The sequence below is a fragment of the Castanea sativa genome, chromosome 7 (genome assembly GCF_040712315.1).
Source record: "Castanea sativa cultivar Marrone di Chiusa Pesio chromosome 7, ASM4071231v1".
Taxonomy (NCBI): Eukaryota; Viridiplantae; Streptophyta; class Magnoliopsida; order Fagales; family Fagaceae; genus Castanea; species Castanea sativa.
The window spans coordinates 30,208,515-30,231,949 of NC_134019.1; the positions used below are offsets into that span (position 1 = coordinate 30,208,515).

General features: G+C 32.7%; 2 protein-coding genes across 2 annotated transcripts; both read right to left on the reverse strand.

The window, feature by feature from the left end:
- Positions 1 to 2,687: 2,687 nt before the first annotated feature.
- On the reverse strand, positions 2,688 to 4,268 carry LOC142642013 (abscisate beta-glucosyltransferase-like). The gene has a single exon (XM_075816359.1). The coding sequence runs from the start codon at positions 4,213 to 4,215 to the stop codon at positions 2,806 to 2,808; it is 1,410 nt and encodes a 469-aa protein (XP_075672474.1). The 5' UTR covers positions 4,216 to 4,268; the 3' UTR covers positions 2,688 to 2,805.
- A 3,901-nt stretch (positions 4,269 to 8,169) lies between these two features.
- Positions 8,170 to 17,159, reverse strand: LOC142643271 (CBS domain-containing protein CBSX2, chloroplastic-like). Its single transcript, XM_075817815.1, has 8 exons — positions 16,685 to 17,159; positions 15,013 to 15,100; positions 14,864 to 14,928; positions 12,875 to 12,923; positions 12,581 to 12,633; positions 9,262 to 9,377; positions 8,801 to 8,858; positions 8,170 to 8,703 (listed from the first exon to the last, which is right to left on the reverse strand). Exons 1-8 carry the CDS (start codon positions 16,922 to 16,924, stop codon positions 8,629 to 8,631), a joined length of 744 nt encoding a protein of 247 aa, XP_075673930.1. The 5' UTR covers positions 16,925 to 17,159; the 3' UTR covers positions 8,170 to 8,628.
- Positions 17,160 to 23,435: the final 6,276 nt, after the last annotated feature.

Sequence of the window (23,435 nt, forward strand, 5' to 3'; positions counted from 1 at the left end):
AATTTTTGGGTTGAAAAATATGAATATTTTATTTTATTTGAGTCAAACTCTTTAGTTTTGGGTTAAAAAAGTATAGTCATTAAAATTAGAGATTTGAGCCTTAAAAACATGATAAATATTCAAAAGATCACCTTAAATTCCAGGTTTCCATAATTGATTTGAATGTCCTATTGCATGCAAGTCACTTCACCATTTTAAAATAAATTTCCCACTTTTACCCTTGCGCTAAATAACCCTTACTAATTTAAAAAAATGAACCAAATTACCTAGCCCACTTGTTTAAGTAATCACATGACCAATTCCCCAAAATTTCCACTCTTTCTCAACCCCAAAACATCATTCTCCCTCTCTTGCTCTCCACCTTAGTCTCCCAAAAATTGGAATGAGCCTAAACTCGGTTTAGAAAAAGTCCACAAAGCTCTTATAATCACTAAGATTGCAATCATAGTCGATTTGAATTTATTAACTTTATTCCTACTACGATAATTGTGACCTAATGGGACCGAGATTCTTTTCTAATGGTAAAACAAAATCCCTCGCTAGAAATCTCAAAGTGGACATTCAACTAGAGAAACATTTCCTCTAACCTCGGCGACTCACATGGAGTCACCACTTAATTTAATTAAATGAAAATTTGAGAAAATCTCAAAGTAAAGTTGATTAATGAATAGTAAAAAATTATATGAAATATCATATAAATCAAAATTACATGGCCTTAGTCTTGAATACAATCTAGTAAAAAGATATAATGTTAGTGGCGTCTCTAGATATTATTTCTAAAGTAGTCGTTAAGAACCTTAAACTATAAACAATCTAACCAAAAAAGAACTTGAATATATCAACACCACAAAAAAAAAAAAAAAAAAAGCAAATACATGAAGTTTTAAATTGTCCTTCTACTAACAAAATCAAAAACTAAAAAAGGGGCTGATGAGATGAGGGATAAAGTGAGAACTAAGGATGGTAAGATGAGATAAATAAAGTGAGAGATAGTCTAAAAATGACAATAGAGGAGAAAAATGGAGAATGCGAGAGAGAGACAAGGAGTAACAATGATACCTGCTACAACTATGAACCAAGTTGGCAAGGAGAATAAAGTTGTCAAGGCCACTGAGGAGAACTCACAATCACAATATCTCTCTTGATAACATTTTTTTAGGGAAAAAAATTGGGAAATTAATTATATGGAATAGGTTGAACGAGTTACAAATTTGAACGGACTGTTGTTGAATATTTTGGTCATCTACTGTTGTTTGAGTTATTTTTACTTTGGATTATTTTTTATTGTCATTATTTGTACTCCTTTTTTTAAGATTTAAGGATTATATTTAGGTGCCAATATTATTTTTGTAAGTAGGGATATAACAAAATGTCACTACAATTTTACATTTCTAAATTAGTATACCAAAAAAAATTTTAATTTGAGATTATGTTGGGCCCATGTGTTAATTGGCAAGCTAATTCAAGAATATTCAGAAAATTTCGTGACATTTTGTTGTACTGCTAACATTATTCTTATTTTTGTTGAACCCAAATTCTTGAGATTTTCAAATCAATGTGTTAAATATTTTTTTTTTAGGATATACAAAATAGGTTAGTTTAAAAATAATTATGTATATAATTCTTTTTTGTTTTCAAGTCAAGGTGTTGATGTGAATACCATGGCTTACATGTAAAGCTACCACTACTTTATGCTGTAATTACAATATAGTAAATAGAAAATTATATCGATAATCCTAATTTATGTCTATTAGATTTAATTTGAATGAATTCTCAAAAAAAGAAAAAGGATTATGTTTGAATGTTATGTTATAGAGTAAGAAAGTATTAGACACTCACCCCACCCAATTTAAGAATTATCTCTTAGGATAGAATGGCTAATATAAGCAACTTGCTTACCTATTGCAATCCATTTGCATGTGTTGCATAAACTAAAATTAAAGATTTAGCTTTGTCTTAAAAGCCTCACTCCGCCTGTTAAGTTACCTTGTTTTCCTTGCTCGCCTTATCTCACTCTTTAGAGTCATACTCATGACCATAACATAAACTCATTGACCTTTTCTTTTCTTTTTTTAATCTTTTCTTATAGATAAAATAGAATTTTAATTTATAACGTTCACTTCATAATAATTATTCTTTATCGTAAAGCAAAAATATTAATTAACTTTTAATTTGACTAATTAAACTAATTGAAATTCGTAACTCTTTCAAACCTAAGAGAACCTGGCCAAATATACCAATGGACTAAGGCCAAATCACCTTCCATCACATCAGTAGGGATTAGTACGTGTTAGTGCCTGGTACGAATCCCTCAACAATCGAGCGGCTAGTTGGGTCTTTGCTCAAATCTAGAGGATGTACACCCCAGAGAGAAGCCCCAACCAAAACGGGATTTTCTTGTGCTTTTTCACTCTAGAATGCTTGTGAGCATTTATTCGGGCAGTTGAGATGTGGGGCATTTTATCGAACATTAGGCTTGCGTAACATTAGACACTCAAATTGTCTTGGACCATGCACTATCTTCTCTTGCATAACCATAAATATTTTGTTGTTAACTGAGTCTCAAAGTGGCAGCTTACAATGTTAATCAACTGTACTTAACATGCCAAAATTTATTAGCCCTTCGATTATATTTTACCAGAAGTCAACTGCACATCAAATAGCAAAAGAAAAAAATAGTCAACTGCTCATCAGAAAAACAATACAAACTTCATTTCGCGTATCTTCATTATTTCCTTTCCACCTTAGTAGTACAGCATTCCTTATTCTTTTGGCAAGTGAATACAACATTCCTCTATTAAATTCTCATTTTTCTTTTAAGGATTTAAGTTCCTCAATTAAGGCATCAGCATCCATATACGAAGATCCACCAACTTGAACAGCTTTCTTAGCCTTCTCTGCAAGCTCTCTAGCTCGCTTTCTCATCTCCACAACCTCATCACCACCACCCATCAACCTTTTCACTGCCACCTCCACCTTCTCCCTCACAACCAACGCTTTCTTTTCAGACTTAATCGGCATCCACTCTATGCTCCCAACTTGAACTCCAATCCCCAACACATCAGTCACCAATTTCTCATTGCAGAACTGTTCAGCAGATAGTGGCCACGTAATCATAGGCACACCACAACAAACTCCCTCCAACATAGAGTTCCATCCACAATGAGTCAAAAACCCTCCCACTGCACCATGTTCTAATATCAATAACTGGGGTGCCCACCCTTTTATTATCACACCCTTCTTTGACTCCTTAATCCTCTCTTCAAATCCAGCAGGAAGGAAATTTTCTTCATCTTTGAAGGCTTTTCCAACAACCCAAATGAATGAATGGTTGGAAGCCTCAAGAGCATGAGCAATCTCAACAAACTGTCCTGGAGCAAAACTGGGTTTGCTTCCAAAACTAATGTAAAGAACTGAATTGGGTTCTTTCTCATCCAACCAACCTAAACAACTTTGGTCAGCTTGTTTGCCTCTCTCAGCCTTATCAGTAACATTTGTGTTACATAGAGAAGCTGATCCTACAAGCCAAGCCTTCTTTCCCATCTCCTTTCTGGAAAAGTCTGCAAAAGCTGGCTCCAAATCGTAGAAACTATTAACCACAGACCCAAAGCTCTTTTCTTCATCTTTTGCCATCTTATCAAAACGCCCAGATTTGTCTTTAACAAAATCAGGAAGCTGAGACCTTGTCAGCTCGATCCGATGAGGAAGGCCCGGCACTACAAAAGGCTCATAATCTGAAGATTCTGAACCCACTATCTCATGTGGTTCATACTTTCTTAAACTCTCTGCAACACAACCAGGGAGGCACCCACTACCATGGAAGATAATCCTTCTAACTCCGAGCCCATCGAAAAGCTCAGCAGCCCAACAGTGAAACATGTCGAAGACGATGCAGTCTGGTTTGTGTTCAATGAGGAAGAGTTTGAGAGGTTCTTGGAGGACTGTGGTGTCAGTGAAAGGGGTTGCAGACATGTCAGATTCAGGTGAAACTGCACCGTCTGGTAATTGGAGAGCATGGATGGAAATTGGGTGGCCAGAGTTTTGGTCACGGAGGATAGAGTTTTGGAATTGAAGCGCGTTTGTGGGAGTGACTATGATAGTGGATTTGGCTCCATGGGAAGCAAAAAGTCTTGCCATGTCTACCATTGGGATCTGGTGGCCTCCACCCACGAAGGGAAAGAAGAACATTTCGACTGTACGAGTTTTTGAGTCCATGGATGCTCTGACTTGTGAGAGAGAGAGAGTGAGAGAGTATAATAAATAAGAAATCCTTGTGTTCCGGTTTTTATAGGGGTAATTCCGGTACCATGCCCTATTACACCTATTTTTTACAATCTTATGTGTTACTTTCGCTCGACATATTTGTTTAGGGTTAAATTGGTCAAACACCCTTGCTTTTATAAATATTTTACAATTTATCACTGTTTTTGAAATATGTAAGAATCTACCACTAATAGGGAACTCGAATTTGGAAAACTCGAGTCTTTCATGGTACTTGAGTTCATGGAACTCGAGTTACCTAAAAAATTTTGTTCCATGGAAAAATTTTAAAAATTTTTTTATGTAACTTAAGCTCTATGAACTCGAGTTCTATAAAAAATAATTCGGCAAATTTGAATGTTATTTTTTTCAAAGAACTTGAGTTTTAGAAACTCGAGTTACACATCAAACTCGAGTTTCACAAACTCGAATTTTAGAAATGTGGTATATTACTAAATATTTCACAAACAGTAATAGAAGTATACATTTTTTTCCAAACGGTAGTATATGATCATTTTGGCCATACTACTGGTCTACTACTATTTACAGTTTGCTAAGTGATGAAATAAGTGTGGCACAAAAGGACGTGGTTTTAGAATTTTTTGTTTCAATGGAGATGAAAAGGCATAGGTTATAATGTAAAAAAAAAAAATAGGATCACACCTTTCATACCACAACTATATTATAATTAACTGTAATGTGATAAGCTCTAAGTCATGTAGAAAAAGTAATGAGTTTGACAATAATTACATAATTGTGATAAAAATTATAATAAAAATTATGATCCTATCATTATACTTGTGTATTTAGGTACAAACTATTACGTACAGTTTTTCTTTTTTTTTTAAATACAAGTATATAATCGGTTACCAAATCTGGGGGCTTTGATGCTAACGTCATTAGTGACCTATCCTTTGATTGAGATTTTCAGTTTTCTTGCCCTCTCTTTTTTCTTTTTCTTTTTTTTGCTAAGTTTTCATGGCTAAAAGTCAAGCTATGATTGGTTTGTAAGAGAAAATGATGGGATCCTTTTCACATTCAGTCACACAAACGGTAGCTTCTTTTGTATCTATGTAATAAGACTTTCGGTGAAGAGGTGAGCGTGTCACGGCTTACTTTGTGGTCGACCACTCTTTAAACTCGCATGAAAGTGTTGACCACAGCAGTGACTTTCACACGCGTTACAAAAATTAAAAATAAAAGACGGCAAAGACCTATTAATTTTAATTGAACCGCCCACATACCAAGCATTCCAATCCAAGCTGGCTTATTTAGCCAAAAAAAAACCAAGCTTGGCTTTTCACTTCTCCAAACTTTCTTTATCCCAAAACGGTCAAAACCATCACAACTTCTCCTTTCAGAAAATGGGTCTAAGACAATAATTAATAATTTATTTAATGAAAATTTTAACAACACTTTTACGAGATATAAAAAAAAAAAAGTTTAAATAATATTTTTTTCTCATAAAAATTTTCTTTAAATGAATTATTAACCGTTGTCGTAAAAGTATCTATTAACATTTCCCTAAAAAAAAAAAAAAAAAAAAAAGGTCGAAACAACGTCATTTTGAACATAAGTTATGGGAAAAAGAAAAAAAAAAACAAACCAACACCTAACAATCAAGGTTCACAATCCAAATAACTAATTTCATTTATTTCAATCTATCAAGATTTTGTATTAGGATTTTCAAAATTTGGGATATCAACAGTTAGAGATCAACACTATCGCATCACTAGCATTAATATTTTAATTATTTGTATTTTTCTTTAGAAAATGACAAATATTGTACTTAGTTTTTCCACAATCTACAAAAATTATATAAAAGTCATATTTATTATATCCTTGTATACCTAATATTCATCTAATTATAAAACTAACTAGTTTGGCCAAATTAAAAATTAAAAACATCTTCGTGCATTAGTCCTTACGATGATTGCTATTTTCTGTAACACCATTTGAGAATCTCAAGCTCAATAATTTACGGTCCACCAAAAACAAGATAGTGAGTGACAACATGCAACAAATCGCACCATTTATAAATTAAAGGGAATTCTTCTAAACGCACTACCTGAGAGATTCATAAGACCATTCATCTGTATTTTATATCACATGACTTATTTAGATGATTTAATGACTCATAATTCAATATACATGTATTTTCTTATAAATGGCCAAACTAATTAGGAGACCAAGTATAACTAAAAATTTGTTGGGTTCTTTTGGGCCATTTTCAGTTTTAGGAGACCAAGTATAATACGAGGGAGGCCCTCTATGCCCAAACAATCTTATTTAACGCAATAAAAAAGAGGTTGAAATAGACATCAGCAGTTTTTTTTTTTTTTTTTTTTTTAAATAACAAGATAGAGGGCGCATTTTTTTAGTCGGTCACATGATCATATCCTCATCTTGTTTAATGTTTTATTGAAGGAAGAGAACCCCCTATATCTAGTTGTCAGAAGTGGTCCTCGTAAGAAATTATGTAGTGAAAAACAAATGCAATGCTTTCAAGACCATAGTAATTACTAAGTACTAATTAAGCAAAAAACGACATGGTGAAATTAGTGTTAGCAGTTACTCACTAAACCACCAACAAATCATTCTTGATCTGATCTCCGGCAGTTTCCAGACTCACTCTTTGCAGGAATGACTTCTATGAAATACTCCACATTGACATACGAAGAGCCATCTTCTTCAACAGCTCTCTTTTGCCTTTTCCCCCAACTCTTTCACTCTCATTCTCATTTCCACCACCTCAACTTCATTGTTACCCCCATTAATCCATACACTGCCATGGTCACCTTCTCCCTCTTCACAGTCACCTAAGGCTCAGCATGCCATGATACCCACTCCTCATTCCCTATTGAAATACCCCAACCTTTATCACATCAGTGATAAAATTCTCATTGAAAAATCGCTCTGATGAAAGCGGCCACGTGATCATTGGCACACCAGCACTCACACCCTCCATGGTAGAGTTCCATCCACAACATATCACATACCCTCCCACAGCCGCATGTTCTGATATCAGTAACTGTGGTGCCCAACCATTTATCAACAGCCTTCTCTTATTATTCAGTAGCCTTTCTTCATATCCCAAGGGAAGCCAATCTTCAATCTCTTCTGGCTTTGGAAGCCTCAAGACCATAAGCGATCTCTAGGAGCTGTGCCGGAGCTAAGCAAGGCAAGCTTCCAAGAAACTCACGTCTGAACATGCCCGTCCAAAGTAGCATCCTTAGGCAATTTGAATTTGGTTAAGTTCTTACGCTGATTATACTTGTAATATATAATCTCAATGGTAAAACTTGGGCATAATTGTATTTAACAAATCTATAATATTATGCGGATGACCACACTTGCAGAAATAAGTTCATATACCATCTCAATTTCAAATTTCTGTCTTTTTTTATATTTCCTTCGTTATCAGCACAAGTATAGTCGATTTTCCTTTTTATTCTTAGTCAAAGGCTACATATGTGCACTTTCAACTCACTAAGTTTCACCTAAGAATTAATAATCTTGCTATCTAAAAGAGGTTTCTCGCTTTTCTTCAATAGAAATAGATATAGAAAGTGCCTTTTCTTGGAAACCTCGATTGAAGAATGGGTTACACTGAAGTTTTGCTATTGAAAATCAAGGGATCGTTCAAAATATCAGACTAGATTCTTTCTATGGCTAGTATTTATTTATATTAAATAAATAAAATAACTATACCATGTATCACTACGTTGCTGCAGAGGCCGCCCTTACAATCGTTTCTTTTTTACCTGCACCATTTGAGAGTCAGTCTAGCCAAAATTGCTAGCCCTGTATGGTTGGAGTCAGCGACCTTAATGCAGTAGCAGTCAGCTAGATTTGAACTTCTACTTCAATTTGTAATTTTTTTTTACTTATTTAAATTTGTAATACTAATTTGGGACTATAACAAATATATTTACTTTCATAAATGTAAATTGTAACACACTGCAGATTACAATATAAAAGTTAGCTTACACTGCACCAAATCAACTCTGCTCCTAACCAATATTTCGCAATTTAACCAAACTTAAAAAGGACATTAACTGAAGATGACTAGCACTTGCTATAAACCACTGCATAATAAAAAGGCCTAGGGACAGGAATCAATCAATCACTTACCCCTAAATGCTATAATGGCCAAGAAGATAACTAGGACAGCAATTATACAACTCCCTCCAAATGATATTGTTGGCTCAACAAACAACTCTGAGCAAGAGACTGCACAACTGCGATGCCAAAAGATTGTTGCATCAATGTGATTCAAAGGTTACATATCTTTCGCATCTATGAATTATGGCAACTATTCAGACTCGCATCCTATCAGCAGAGCATTTCCACTGAAATCATGCTGAACTATGTTGACTTTTCACTGGCACGTTTTATCTGAAGCGCAGCTCTAACAACATTTCCCCTTGTTATGATTCCAACCTTCCACATTTAATCACATGCCATTCAGAAACTACCCACTGCTGCCAAGCATCTAAAATGAAATTTCAACAGAAAAGCATGAGAGTAAAATTCTTACCAGCTTACCATCACCATCTACTACAGGCAATCGACGGTATTTTGTTTCAAGCAACAACCTGGAATTGGAAACAAAATTTTAGAGCATTTAGGGTTCCAATTTTTTAGATAGATGGGAAAATGACCAACACCATAAACTGTGTCAAACTGCACATTTCAGCACATCATCAATTTCATATTAAACATGTGGTTTGGGGTCACAATTTGTAGAAAACATATGCATAGTAATGATAAAACCACAAATTTGTAAGAAACAACGAGTCCCATCCCTGCTACAGTTCAAAGAATGCTTGAGAAAGTGCAAAATATGGAGCTGTGCAAGTGAATTGTCACATAAAAAATATGATGTGACAAAGAACTAAACATATACACTCACAAATTCACAGAAAACTCTCTTTAAAACTTTTTTTTTTTTTTTTAAAGATATATTACAGAATTAACAATATATAACAATAATAATACCTAGCAGCATCTTCCAGATTGGTGGATTCATGAACAACAAGTGGAGCAGGAGTCATCAAGTCCCCAACAACCTTACCATTAGTCTTACCAATCAATTTCTGTATCTCGTTGAATGTCTGCAACAATTATCCAAAATTGCAAGAAATAAGAAATTATTCACACAATTTGTTGAATTCATAGATAGGGAATCTCTTCTATCTGAGGAGTAAGCTCAAGAATTACAAAACAAAGAGCAGCAAGATGGCTTTAGGTTCTAGGCTAGGGTATGACTCCATCTTAGTGGACTCACACATGGCATATGATTTTAGCAATTGCTTACGTAGGGAGGACAGAGACCAAGTGAAGTACAGCCTACATTAATTAGGACTGTTTTGCATATATAAAGATTCTGGCCTGACAAAAAAAGGGATGATACTAATGACTAATATATTTTTCTATTCTGCAAAGTTAAATCGAGCACTTGAGTAAAGTCATGTTCATGTTATATAAGCCAATTACTTCACATTTGAAATTTTCTAACACAGTCAAAACTGCAGTGACATAGCTGCCCATATCAAATCCACCCAAATGACCAAATAAGTTAAAAATAAAATTACAAAGTCATTATGATATAAAGTCTAAGTGATTGTATCAATTGAATCAAATAAGAATTGAGCATAAAACCTATATAGCATGAACTAGGCCAAACATGTTTCATAACTTTCATTTGCTCTTTAATGTTTTGTATTTTTTCCAAAAAAAAATAACATGCTTTAACATATCAAACCAACTGGCATGAGTCCATTGCAATCCTAAAGTAGGCAATAAGATTCTCAAATAAATTCAAGTTTTACATGTTGTCTGAGAATATTGTGACTTGGACTGCTGCATGTGGTAAAAATTTACAACAGATTACGGATTAAATTATATTTGCAAAGTGGATGGGGAGAATATAAACCATCTTTTCCTTCTTTGTGCCATTGGTTAGGAGGTACAGTCTATGGTTTACACTAGTTTTGATGTTTCCTAGGTTATGCCTTGCTTGGGGAAAGACCTCCTAGTCTGTTCAAGAAGCGGATTCAAAGGCAATTTTAGCTATGACATGTGGAAGTTTATATCCCTGTGTATATGGTCTATTTGGAAGAAATGTGATGCTAGATCATTTGATGGGATTGAAGCATCTTTGCTTCATTTGAGTCTCTGCTTTTTTAGATCTTTGTTTGATTGGTAGAGAAATATTGGAAATGTTAGTTGTTTTTCTCTTTTAGAGTTCATGGATCTTTGTAATTTTAGGTCTTAATTTGTTGCATTGCTCTCATATAATCCCCTTTTTCTAAATAAAATTTCATTACTTATAAGTTATAAAAAAATAATAATAATGTGATTGGGATTCCAAAGGTTCATGACTCTTTTTATTTATGATAACATGGTATGGCACCAATTATGGATAACATAAGCAAGAGTTGATTTAGATGGTTTAGATATGTGCAATACAGGCCTATTAGTGCTCAAATACCCAAAAAATATTATTATATTAATGATGGAGCAGTGTTGGTGAAGTGTGAGGTGCACTTACTTGCAAAGGCCTCCAACCCTAGGCACAACACATTTTCAAAATAATGTGGAAAATTTTTAAAAAGTTATTCAAATTTTAAATAATGTGGTAAACAATAAATTTATTTAAAATAAAAAAACACAAATTTTCAACAAAAAAAAAGCTTGAAATAACACATTCATAATCCTGATCCTTTTCTGTTCCAACAATTTTCATGACATCCAAACAGCTTCAAACAGACCAATATTTGTTATATAATGGGGCTGGCAGGTTTCCTAGAAATTTGTCTGGTGCACCCAAAAAAATTATTGAAGAAAAAAAGGGATTGGATTTTAGGAGAGAGAGAAAGGATATAGCCAGTATAAAATGGGCAGGGCAAGGGGATGGATTTGAGAGAGATTGAGCCAGTCCATAAAAAAGATGCAACTCATGTAAGAAATCAGGGGCCCACATCATTAGTATTAAGATCTAACAATTACATTTAATAAGTTATTTATCTTTTTCATAAGAACAAAAAAAAGTGCACAAAAGTGCAGTTTAGGTATGCCTTTTCAAATTCACTTCAGATTAGGTGTAAAAAGAACTTCACCCTCGGCACTTAGCCACATTGCTCTTAAATCCCCTTTTACCAATGCTGTGATGTAGTAGTAAAAAAATCAAAACAAAGGCCAAAAGGACAGATAGGACTTACAAATAAAAATAAAAGTTTTTAGAGAGGTAACTAGCGATATGGCCCTAAACAGTGAATACTGTTATATAATGATCCATATAACAAATCCCCGTCAGTTGAGTTTAAGGCTACTAATGGACTATAGCCAGAACAAAGGCATGAATAGTTAAGTTGCAGATTAGATATCCAACATCTACAGGTCCCACATGCTGTGAGAGGAAGGTATCATTAGATACCACCTCCTCAAACAGATTAGGCAACAACTGTGTTACTGCAATGATCCAAGAACTTGAAAAGAAACATGCAAAAAAGATAGTCATGTTGTAACAAGGTTTGTCTATCACTTGTACCCAAACGGTATAGTTTATACAAAAATCCATAGTATTTTATGACTAGGAAAATTGATGTTTAACTTCCTCATTGCATATATAGAAGTCATAAAAAAAAATATAAATGATTTACAGTCTCTAAGCAGGCATAAATTTTAATGGCTGTACGACTCAACCCTACTTCAAAATATTAAAGGATAGCAGCTGCAATAAAATGCTGGCATAACCATGGTTTTGATCTTCACTTCTTATTTCTAAGTTCATGGTGCCTCCTATCGTGTAGCCTACACCCCTAAACATAGAAGTTAGTTCCTCTTGAGAAGATTCTCAATTCCAACAGTCTTGCTGAAGAGGACCATGTGTGCATGCACAAGTGTTCACGTGTGTACATTGTGTGTGCACAATGCACTTGCATGTGTGTTCATGTCCAAGGCGGGTCTATATACTGCGTCTTTATGAATATTAGCAGATTTACAACATCAACTTCAACCATATTCCCAAAGGAGAAAACTTAGGTACAAATCCTTGGGTGCAATACATATCGTTCCTAAATTAAATTTAAACACATAAGTGGATTTTAAGATTTTAATTCTACTTGGCAAGAAATTATATTGTTTGCACTATATTGGATAATACAAACATGTGTTTAAATCTAACTGGGGAACCAAATGTGTTGCAACTAAGTTTTACCCATTCCCAAAGTTCCTCCAACAAGCAGCACAAGCAATGGACAAAATTTAATCATGATAGAGAACTAGTATTTGGAAGAGGACCATTCATACGTACTTTCCATGAACTATCGACATCAGGAAACAAATTTGTGTCACTTTGATTGCCACCTAATATTCATAAAAGAAAAAATAAGTAGATGTTTTACAAAAAATTGATAGCTAAATTGTTATTGTGACAGACAGGCCTAAATTGTTATTGTGACAAATTATTAGTGAAATTTAATTTCTAATCAAGCATCTTCTGATATTGTAATTAAAAATATATATTTATTTGAAGTTAATGAAATGTATCTAATTATTCCACAAACATCCATGAATTTCAAATTTGGTGTCATAGTTTCCATAGTACCTGATATTGAGTCAAGTGCTAACAAGTCATAATCTGAAACGACACCAACCTGCCTCATAAAAACAACCACAAGTCAACGCCTTGAAGCAAATCAAACTCATATGAACTAATTATTTGACCCATTCAGATAATAATAATAATAATAATAATAATAATAATTATTATTATTATTATTATTATTATTATTATTATTATTATTATTATTATTAATCAACTTTTATAATTGATTATTAATAATTATTATTAATCAACTTATTACTACTATTATTATTATTATTTATCAACTTACCAATAGAAGTGGACAATAATAAAAATCCCATCAACCAAAAAAAAAAAATCAATCATCCATAGTCACTTAAAGGTACCATCTTGAACAAGAATAATTGGATACTAGCTCGTTATATTTTAAAAGGGATTAAATTATAATCTACATACTAAGCTGAGTAGGATCTTAATCAATATCATACCACCCTAAAACTAACAAGTCGACCCAAGGGAGTTCACAATTTGGACATAAGTATTTTGTTAGTCCTAAGTTTGCTCAAAAGATAAAATCAAGTAAATATAGGATTCATATTATATAAAACTCAAATTCTTGGGGTCTTGCTCTTATTTTAAGGGGCCAACCTTTATATATGTGTGTGTATTATGAAAAAAATTTTAAATTTTGGGGGCCCATGAAGGGTGGTTGTGCCACTGCTTTGGGTAAAAGTAGTATACCCAGCCTCTGGACTCCAATTTAGATAAGGTATTTATATGATCATTGCAAAATTTCTATTATATGGCATAAGTACTTAGCTCATATCCTCGCTCCTACCCATTCCCTACATCCGCACTTCCACGTCTCCTTCTACCCATGGCAATCCACTCAAAGTTCTAGCAAAGGTGAGTAAAGGGGAAACAGCATACCCATCACTTCCTTGTCTACAAAGCATAACGAACTCCCCTAAATCTGTAAAACTCATATTGCAAGGGAAAGCCCCACCAGAGAGAAGGAAATAATGACATAATTTAAGATCATATACAACATACCATATTGTCACCAGAACAATGTTCCCGATTCAACATGTTTGATACTCATAGTCTTCATGCAAGGGCTCAAATTCCCTCTTCTATAAACACTCTAAAATAAACATTTTCACAGTTAACTTGGTGCACTCTCCTAATATTTCATAAACTCATATAGTCCTAACAATATTAACAAGACTACAGGAGACATATCTCACAATTATAGAGCAAAAGGGCATTTTCCCCAGATCTTCCAAACAGAGTAACTATTTCCTCTTTTTTTTCTCATAAGTAAAAATTTCCTAATCTCTATTTTCAACAGAAAATGTTTCTCAAATTTTTTTTTTTGTAAGAAAAATAATTTTATTTGAAAGAGGAGCTTGTCTGGATACACAATATGTGCATTGAACCTTTTTTTTCCCTTAGTAATTAAGATTCAAAAGATCTAAAAACTCTAGATAAGATGGTGCAGGGATACTACCCAAAGTAGTCAACTAATCATACAAAGATCTTAAAATGGATTCCTTGATAAGATGATTTTGGCATTCAACCCCATAAAAAGGTTCTATTGTTCCTCTCTTTTCTCAAGTTTTACTGTGCTAAACACATAATTGTAGTGCCAAAATTTTTATTCTAATGCAATAAGATGGTAGCCAACATTTTGCTTCCTGCACTTGGCACTCAGACATATTTATTTTAGGAAATATATCAAGCACAAACCAAATATCATAATTTTCTGTAGATCATTCTTTAGCATTCCACAGATAACTATCTCCAAGAAACATAGCTGCCGTTAAAACATTATATCAAACAACGATATAATTTATGTTGTCAACTATATATATCTACAATTCAAGATTTAGAATAATGAACTGTTCATATGCCAAAAGATGTTGCATCATATTATGCCATATATGTGTGTGTCCACGGGTGTGTTATTTATTTTCTTTCCTATCATAGTTAAAACAAAAACAGATTTACCAATTTCCATTGATCATCAATCACAGGAAAACCAGTTATCCTCTTCTCTACAAGAGCGTCCAAAGCTGTAACAACAAAAGACAATGAATAAAAACACTGAAGTAATCATAGGATATTCCCAAAAGTACAAGCCCAAATATCAGTAATACCTTCTTCAACAGTAGTTGTAGGTTTTACAACGTGTAGTTCCTCCTTCTTTGTCATAAAATCACCAACGGTATATGTTCCGCTTCTAGGCTGAAACATCAAGATCAAACTATCATATAAATTCTAAATGCAAAAATAAATGTAGTCTCCCCACTCCCCAACCAGAAGATATAAAAAGAGCAAACAAAATCAGCATTGGAAAGATAAAGAGAAGAAAAGGATACAAATAGACATGAAACCTAATTGAAAATTTCATCTACCTAATACAATGGCAAAGGCAAGTAAGCTACACAAAGAAACATCATACCTCAATGCCTCATAAACAAAATTTGTGACTTTCCAATTTTACCTTAACTACACTGCATTTGAGTCTATTTTGTAGTAAATGATTGAGATCTTAACTTGCTGTAAACAAGCACATTCAAGGCATGTGCCTTGCTCCCTAGTAGTATTATAAAAATTGCATTGGCAACTAGCATGTGTTTGGAAAATTTTAACAAGATGTCAAAAGCGTGCGATTAGAAGCTTAAACAACGGCGTGCTCTTCAATCTACATGCAGAAGCAGAATTAGTCTACTTTGCAAGAACTTCAAAAACATCTAGCTATCTCCCTATTTACAATGAGAAGTGGCAAAGAGAAAAATAACAAGTAGATGCCTTTTCCATGTGGAAATTTGATAATAGATTGTTCAACCATATCTAACATTCAAAGAAGTTGACTGCAGACAACAACAACAACTACAAAACAGAGCAAAGAAACATATATATTTGATGGGAAAAAAAGAGGTTTTGACATCTAATTTTGAACTTTGGAATGGGCAACTTTTTGCCAAAAAAATTCCCGGAAATGAAAACCGGCAGCTTAGTAAATCTCCATATAATGTCTAAATACATACAAAAGCAAATCAATCTGTATCTATATATCTATATAGGAAAACGTTAAATGCAGTACAAGTTTACTACATAAAGCTGACAAACTAATGTAGCGATAAACGTGATTGGTTGGCTTCAACCGACTCATAACTGAATATTTGAATTGCCTATCTATGATTCAGTTTGTAAACTTAATGAAGTAGAACTTGTAGCTAGCGCTACTCCTCTATATATAAAATATAAATAAAATCAAAGCCCATATATTTGCTAGTCATTATTCTGGTATGTATTTTTTTAATCCAGTATAAATTCTATAAGGATTCTCCTATAAAACCCTACAGACATGGACACGAGCAATTTTTGAAAAATTCTAACATCACACGATGGTTACGACACAATTACGGCCCCTCAAATGAAGTGCCCGTGCTTCTTGGATAAAACCTCCCATAAATGCTTATTAACAACTGCTATAATTATCAAATTTAATAATTTAAAAATAAAAATTTGTTGAAGCAATACAAGGGTTACTGACTATTATACATAATTACATACATATATATAGACAGATACTGAGATATATGTGTTATATTATGTATTCATTCATGTTCGGTAAGTTCAGGTTCAGATATTGGTAAAGCAAACACAGTGGAAACCATATTATATTAATGTAAAAATAAAAACACTATATTCATCAAAAGCCTTTCTAATTTTAAATATGACAAATAAATAAATAAATACAAATATAAATAAAATTCCCTAAGGGTCCAATATCTACTTTCTCTGAAATCATAAAAGACTCACCGGGAGAGAGTTGGTAACGCCGACGTCGGAGAAAGCGGAGACGACGGGCCTGCCACCGCCGGCGGAGAAATGGAAACGGCGTCGTTTGGAGAGAGAAGCAGTAGCGAGAGAGGAAGATGGTGGTGTGTAAGTGTAAGAGGGAAAGATAGAAGAAGAAGGAAAGTGATTGGGAAAATGGAGAAGAAGTGAGTTAGGCCATGGCGTGAGGAGTTGAGAAGTTGGTAGAGAGATCGAATTCATGGTTCGCCACACTAGTCTAAACTAGAGTCTTTAATCTTTATGGCTTTTTTTTTTCTGGATATTGTTCTGACAGATTTAGCTTCTTCTCTCTTTTTTTCCTTTTTTTTTTAATAGTTTGAAGAGAGAAAGCTGAGAGAGATTGGATTGGATTGGATTTGGGATTTCAGAGTTTTCAGAAATAGTGTACGGTCACTGGCTCCTGCTCTCAACTGCAGCTTCCTACTTGTGACTCTTTATTACCTGTCCTTTTCGGGTTTTTATTTTTATAGTTAAAAAATTCAAAAAGAGGAAAATGCCAATTGGTCGGTGAGACTTTTTATCAAGCTAGCAGTTTCAGATGAATTTTTTGATGAGCTGAGTTTTCCATGTGAGATGAGCTGAATTGTTTGATGAGCTGAATTTTCAAGCTAAGCAATTTGAGATGAATTTTTTGATGAGAAGAATTTTCCATGTGAGATGAGCTGAATTGTTCATTTAAGATGAACTGAATTTTTCACTTTATCTTCACTTTCAGTTTACTTTAACTATTATTTATGAGTTTTATTACACTAATCACGTTATTTTTTAACTTTTTTTTTATACTTTTAGTATAAAAAAAAATTCATTTCAGCTAAATAAGTTGTTCCAAACAAACACTGATCATATAAAATTATACAACTTTCATAATAATTCGTCATATAAAGAGTTGTAAATGATAGATGTGTGACGTACATAAACCCCCACCAAGGCCATTACCATTACCACAACTCGCTATATGGTCTTTGCATTTTTCCTTTGGAGCTCACACCCGTGTTGGTTATGATTTCTTCATTCTTCTTTTTCTTTTTTCTTTTTTCTTTTTTCTTTTTCCATTTTTTTTTTTTTTTTTGCTGCAAAATGATTTCTTCATTCCTAAGAATGGTAATAGCGTGATATAAGGCTTCGTTTTGATGGAGATGAAAAATGGGAGATAGATAGAAGAGATTTTAGTTTTCTCTCAGTGTGCTTGATTTGGAGGTGAAAAAGTAGAGGAATAGAAGCATTTTTAAAATCTAATCTCTTTTAGGTACTATATATTAGATTCCTAGATTATAAATTCAAATGCACAATTATATTAAATTTAAATATTTTTAGAAAATATAATTTTGTTTGTGTTTTATTGATTAATGCAACCATGTGTGTTGAATTTAATTAAAAAACATAATATATTGTATCTAAGAAATTATACCTAAGCTTTGCCCTTAACAAATAGACTAAAGTACACTTTTAACTATTAAAGTTTAGAGTTATTTTCATTTTGTACATTTACATTTCAAAATTTTCATTCTGGCCCTTCCTATTTAATTTTGTTGTCATATTGGTCTTACCATCCATTTCTGTTAGTAATCTTGTCCATCAAGTGTCAAATATATACTATTTGTTAAGACACATCGCTCATACAAGTCAATTTCTATTAATAATATAATTGTTAGGTATGAGATAATTGTCATCCGTTTGTCACCCATCTTAAGTCTTTTTCTTTTTCTCTTTTTATAGATACGATATAATTTTAATTTATAGTGTTCACTCCATAATGATTATTCTTTATGATCAAACCCAAGACAGGGTTTTTAGCCTAAATTTCTTATTAAACAACAAAATATTTTATCAGTTAAGTTAATTAGAACCACAATTTAAATCCATTTTTGTTTATAATTTGACTGTCAAGTGACAAAAATAATGTCCAACGTCACCAAATTATTAACAAAAATAGAAGGAACCAAACATTAAGAACCAAAATGAAAATTTTGAAGCGTATGGGCAAAATGAAAACAACCTCAAATGTTAAGGATTAAAAAGTCAAATTTTGTATTTACCAAATACCATTAAAAAAAATCCATCTAAAAAGTAAGAGTATGTTTGATAACTGTTTGTTTTCCCTTACTTTCCATTTTCAAAAACTATTTTCTATTTTTTAGACTAAAAAACTTGTTTGACAATCCAAAATGTACAGAAAACAAAAATTGTTCTCAAAATTCAATTTGTGAAGGAAACTGAAAACATGTAAAAGGCTGTTTTCAATTTCTAATTTTTAAAAGTCAATGAAAACACACATTTAATTTAATGAATCTATCTCATTTAATGAGTTAGCATTATAGTTCAAATACTAGTAACAACATATTTTAGTATTTTCTATTTTTTACTTTAAAAAACTATTTTTTTTTTAATTTCAACTAACCAATCATATTTTTTATTTCAAAAGTACAAAAAAAAAAATTCTTTATATTCCCAAAATTAAGTTTTTGAAAATAAAAAATAAATACTATTACCCAACATAACTTAAACTTCTACCGGCGAAAAAAAGGTACTAATTAATATTGGAAAGTCAAGAAAAGAAAGTTTATAAAGGACAACTGCCGCTTTCCGATTTGTTTTGTTTTTAAAAAAAGAAAATGACAACTGCCAGGAATAAGAAAAAGTCATAAATGACAGCCAATGAATGATGGATTTTTTTTTTATTTTTTTAATATGAATATTTTGGAACTTAAATTTCAATGCCAAAATTGAGTGGGTGAGAGGTAGTTTCCAAGAAATGGAATTTAGACTCGGTCACATTAGCGAGAGATGAATCTGTCATCACCGAGGCATCTAATTTTCGGGAAAAAAAAAAAATTCTAACACAGTATAAAATGTAACAATTTGTTTCACAATTATTCATGTGACAAATTATCATTTATTAGTAATAAAAAAAAAGTGATAAATCTATATAAAAGTGACAAACAGTCAATCATAATTTAATATATAAAATAATTTTAGCAAAAATTGTAACATTTTATACAAGAATAAAACTACTCTTTTTGGGATGTATCTTACAATAGATATATGATTAGTCATTAGAGACATCATATAAGTATTTCAATTTCTTCTTGAAAAAAAAAAAAAAAGAATTTCATTTGACTCAGGGCTTGGTCCTATGTGACATTCAAACCCTTTCACAATCACGGGCAATTACGTTTCGCAACTTCCTACTACACATGAGAGTTTTGTTTTTGTTTCTTTTCAAAAATGATCCTTGAAACTTTTTTTTTGTTTTTTACAAGATAAAAATTATATTATAGCATAATCTATGTGTATATGTGTGTAAAACTCCCTCATAAAAACTTGAACTCCGACCCTTATCCTTACACTGACTATTACACTAAAGGCGTACAGTAGTAAAAATGATTCTTGAAACTTGGTATTGAATGATGTTTGATAGCATAATCGGTTGAAGGGTCAACAATTTGAATTTACAGTTTTTTTTTTTCTTCAAGAGTTGGGTCCAGTGTTTTACGTATTAGATTCATTGAAATTTGAACACATGTTATGTGTACAATATTTCTACGCATTAAATCCAAGCTGATTCTCTTTTTCTTATTTAGGACCAAAAATCATTAGAAAAATTAACAACATCGGGTGGATAGAGTTTGAAAAGTAAATTATATATATATTTAAGAGAAATGATATGTCTATAATATTTTTACAATAAATCTTAAGTAGCAAGTTGTTACTGGTTGTTATTATTGGGTTAAAAAAGTAATCTTAGTGTTAAGTTTAAATTTGAACCAATAACAACTAATCACCTATGATTTATTTTGAAAATGTTGTAAAAATGTTATGAACGTAGTATCTCTCATTTTTTTAATGGATGGTTTTGGATGTGATGAATTTCAACATCAATCAAAGGTTACCATAGCGTACCCTTGGTGTGGTGGTCACTCCATAAATATAAATGTTTGTAGAGTGTAGGGGGTAAGGGTAAGGACCGGGTTTCAAGTCTCCAAGAGGGAGCTTCACACATATATACACTTAGATTAGGCTATAGTAGAAATTCTATCTTGTATTAAAAAAAAAAAAAAAAAAAAAACACCAATCAAAGGTTGCTTTCCAAAATAAAAACATCAATTAAAAACGTGCATTAGATTAGATTGGCGTTAGATAAGTAACTATCACCATGTCAACATTTAAATATTCATTTTCTTAATTATTGCAAACTTTTTTTTTCATTTTGATACGATTAATATTAGGCGAAAATACACTTTTGGTCCCTACATTTTGGGCCGATTCCCATTTTGGTCCCAATTTTGATTTTGCTACTATTCTAGTCCCTAAAATCGGAAAATCAATTCTATTTTGGTCCATGTTGTTAACCAACTAACAGAAAATGCCTACGTGGCAGACATAATGCTATACTTGCTAACGTGGTGTCAACGTGGCAATTAAAATATTATTAAAAAAATTTATTTGGCATTTTAAAATGCCATATGAGATTTAAATTAATAAAAAAATAAAAATAAAAGGCCAGATCAGAAAATTTAAAAAAAATTTAAAAATAAACATTAATCCGATTAATTTTTCCTTTTTTTTTTTTTCGTAAGAACATTTCTTCTTTCCCAGAACATGAACTTCATGTTCTTCTAGAGCAAACAAACTATCCCAAAAATTTTCTTAGGAAACAAACACAAAAAATCCAGAAAATTCAACTAAAAAACAAAATTATAAATCTCAAAGCCACCATTTTCTCAACTCCAGCAAAATCATCAAATCCCAAAGCCCTTAAGTACCAAATCAATCCAAAAATACAACACAACCAACCAAAAAAAAAAAAACTCAAACCTAGAAAAACCACCTCAGAACCTAGAAAGTCGAACCAAGAAACCCACCTCAGAACTCAGCAAACCCACCAAGTCAAACTCAGTAATCCAGCAAGTCGAACTAAGAAACCCACCTCAAGGTTTTCCACAATCCCTAAATCGAAGAGAGAGCAAGAGAGAAAAGATGGTTCTGACGCAGAAGCTTCACGAAGTGTTCAAAGGAACGGTGGAGAGAATCATAGGTCCTTGCACCATCTCCGCCTTCAAAGAGAAAGGCGTTCTCAGCATCTCCTAGTTCGTCATCGTCGGCGATAACCTCGTCTCCAAATAACCCCTAACTGGTCCTAGTACTCCATCTTCTTCACCTTCCAAAAACCTATCAGAATTTTCCAATTTCCAAAATCCATACCTCAGTTTTACCTTTTTATACAATACCCAGCAAACCCACCGAGAGAAAGCGCCATAGACGAGAGAGATTCAATTTGAAACCCACATAAACAAATCAGACCACCAATCACCACCACTGCCACTGATCAGTCACCACCACCCACCACCGAACCGACGAGAGAGAGCTTCAATCTGAAACCCACCCACCACCGAATGGACTACCACTTCACAACCACTACCACCGATCTCAGCCCATCTTTTTCTTTAAACCCAAATCCCAAAAAGAAAGCCGAAAGAGAGAGACAGAGATTTCGATCCGAGAGAGAGCTTTAGACTAGAGCTTTGTTTAGAGAAATCGTGTAAATTTTTTGTTTATTTTATTTATTTTTCAATTAAAATTAAAATTGAACCCATAAAAAAAAAATTTAATTTAGGAATCTGGCGTTAATAAAAAAATTAATTTTTTATTAATTTTGTTTTACTTTTTTATTAATTTAAATATGATGTGGCATTTTAAAATGCCAAATAAATTTTTCAATAATATTTTAATTGCCACATCAACACCACGTCAGCAAGCATAGCATTCCGTCTGCCACATAGGCATTTTCTGTAAGTTGGTTAACGGCAATGACTAAAATAGAATTGATTTTTCGATTTTAGGGACTAGAATAGTAGCAAAATCAAAATTGGGACCAAAATGGGAATCAACCCAAAATGTAGTGACCAAAAGTGTATTTTCGCCTTAATATTATTGACCTTTGACCTTTTGTTTGGTACATAAATAAACCAAATTATTATAAACATTTGGGCTTGGCTTAGTAAACAACTTGTTAATTGATTTAGAGTTGACTTATTAATTAATTTTTAGTTAAGACCATTAATTCAAACCATTTGGGTTTGATAATATGTTTAATAATTAATATAAGCTTAATAATGTATATGTATCTAATCATGAGTTCAAGAGCTTTGTACTAACAAAAGTTCATCCAAAACAAAGTTGTCTTTTTTCATATTTTTTAAGTTCTTGTTTTTTTTGGGGAAGGCTTGTTGTCCTTTTGGCTATAAAGAAACTTTAATTGTTAATCAAATTAAAGAAAATAGAGACACAAAAAAAAAAATGACAAGAAATTTGATATATGTTGAATTAGCAAATCATTAGTAGTAAGTAAAAAACAAAGTATGAGTTAGCATCTCATGAAAAAACACAAAGAAGAAAAGTATGAGTTAGCAGAGACCTATGATTCGGGAACTCGTGTAGCGTGGGAAGCATTTTCCTCCTTTTACAAGGTCTCAGACAACAGTCTAGTTTCAGACAACAACACACATGATCCAAGCCATGAGTTCAAGGAACATGGAGAGAGAGAGAGAGTGAGAGAGACAAGTATACAAATGAATTGAAGCTTGCAAGTGCCAGCGTGGGTTTCTCCTTAAATTATGCTTAAAATTCAACTGCACCATCAACTTTATAGTTGGACAAGTTGGTCAAAGACTCAAAGCTCTAATCTCTAGCAAAATGGTGAAAAATCTTGGCT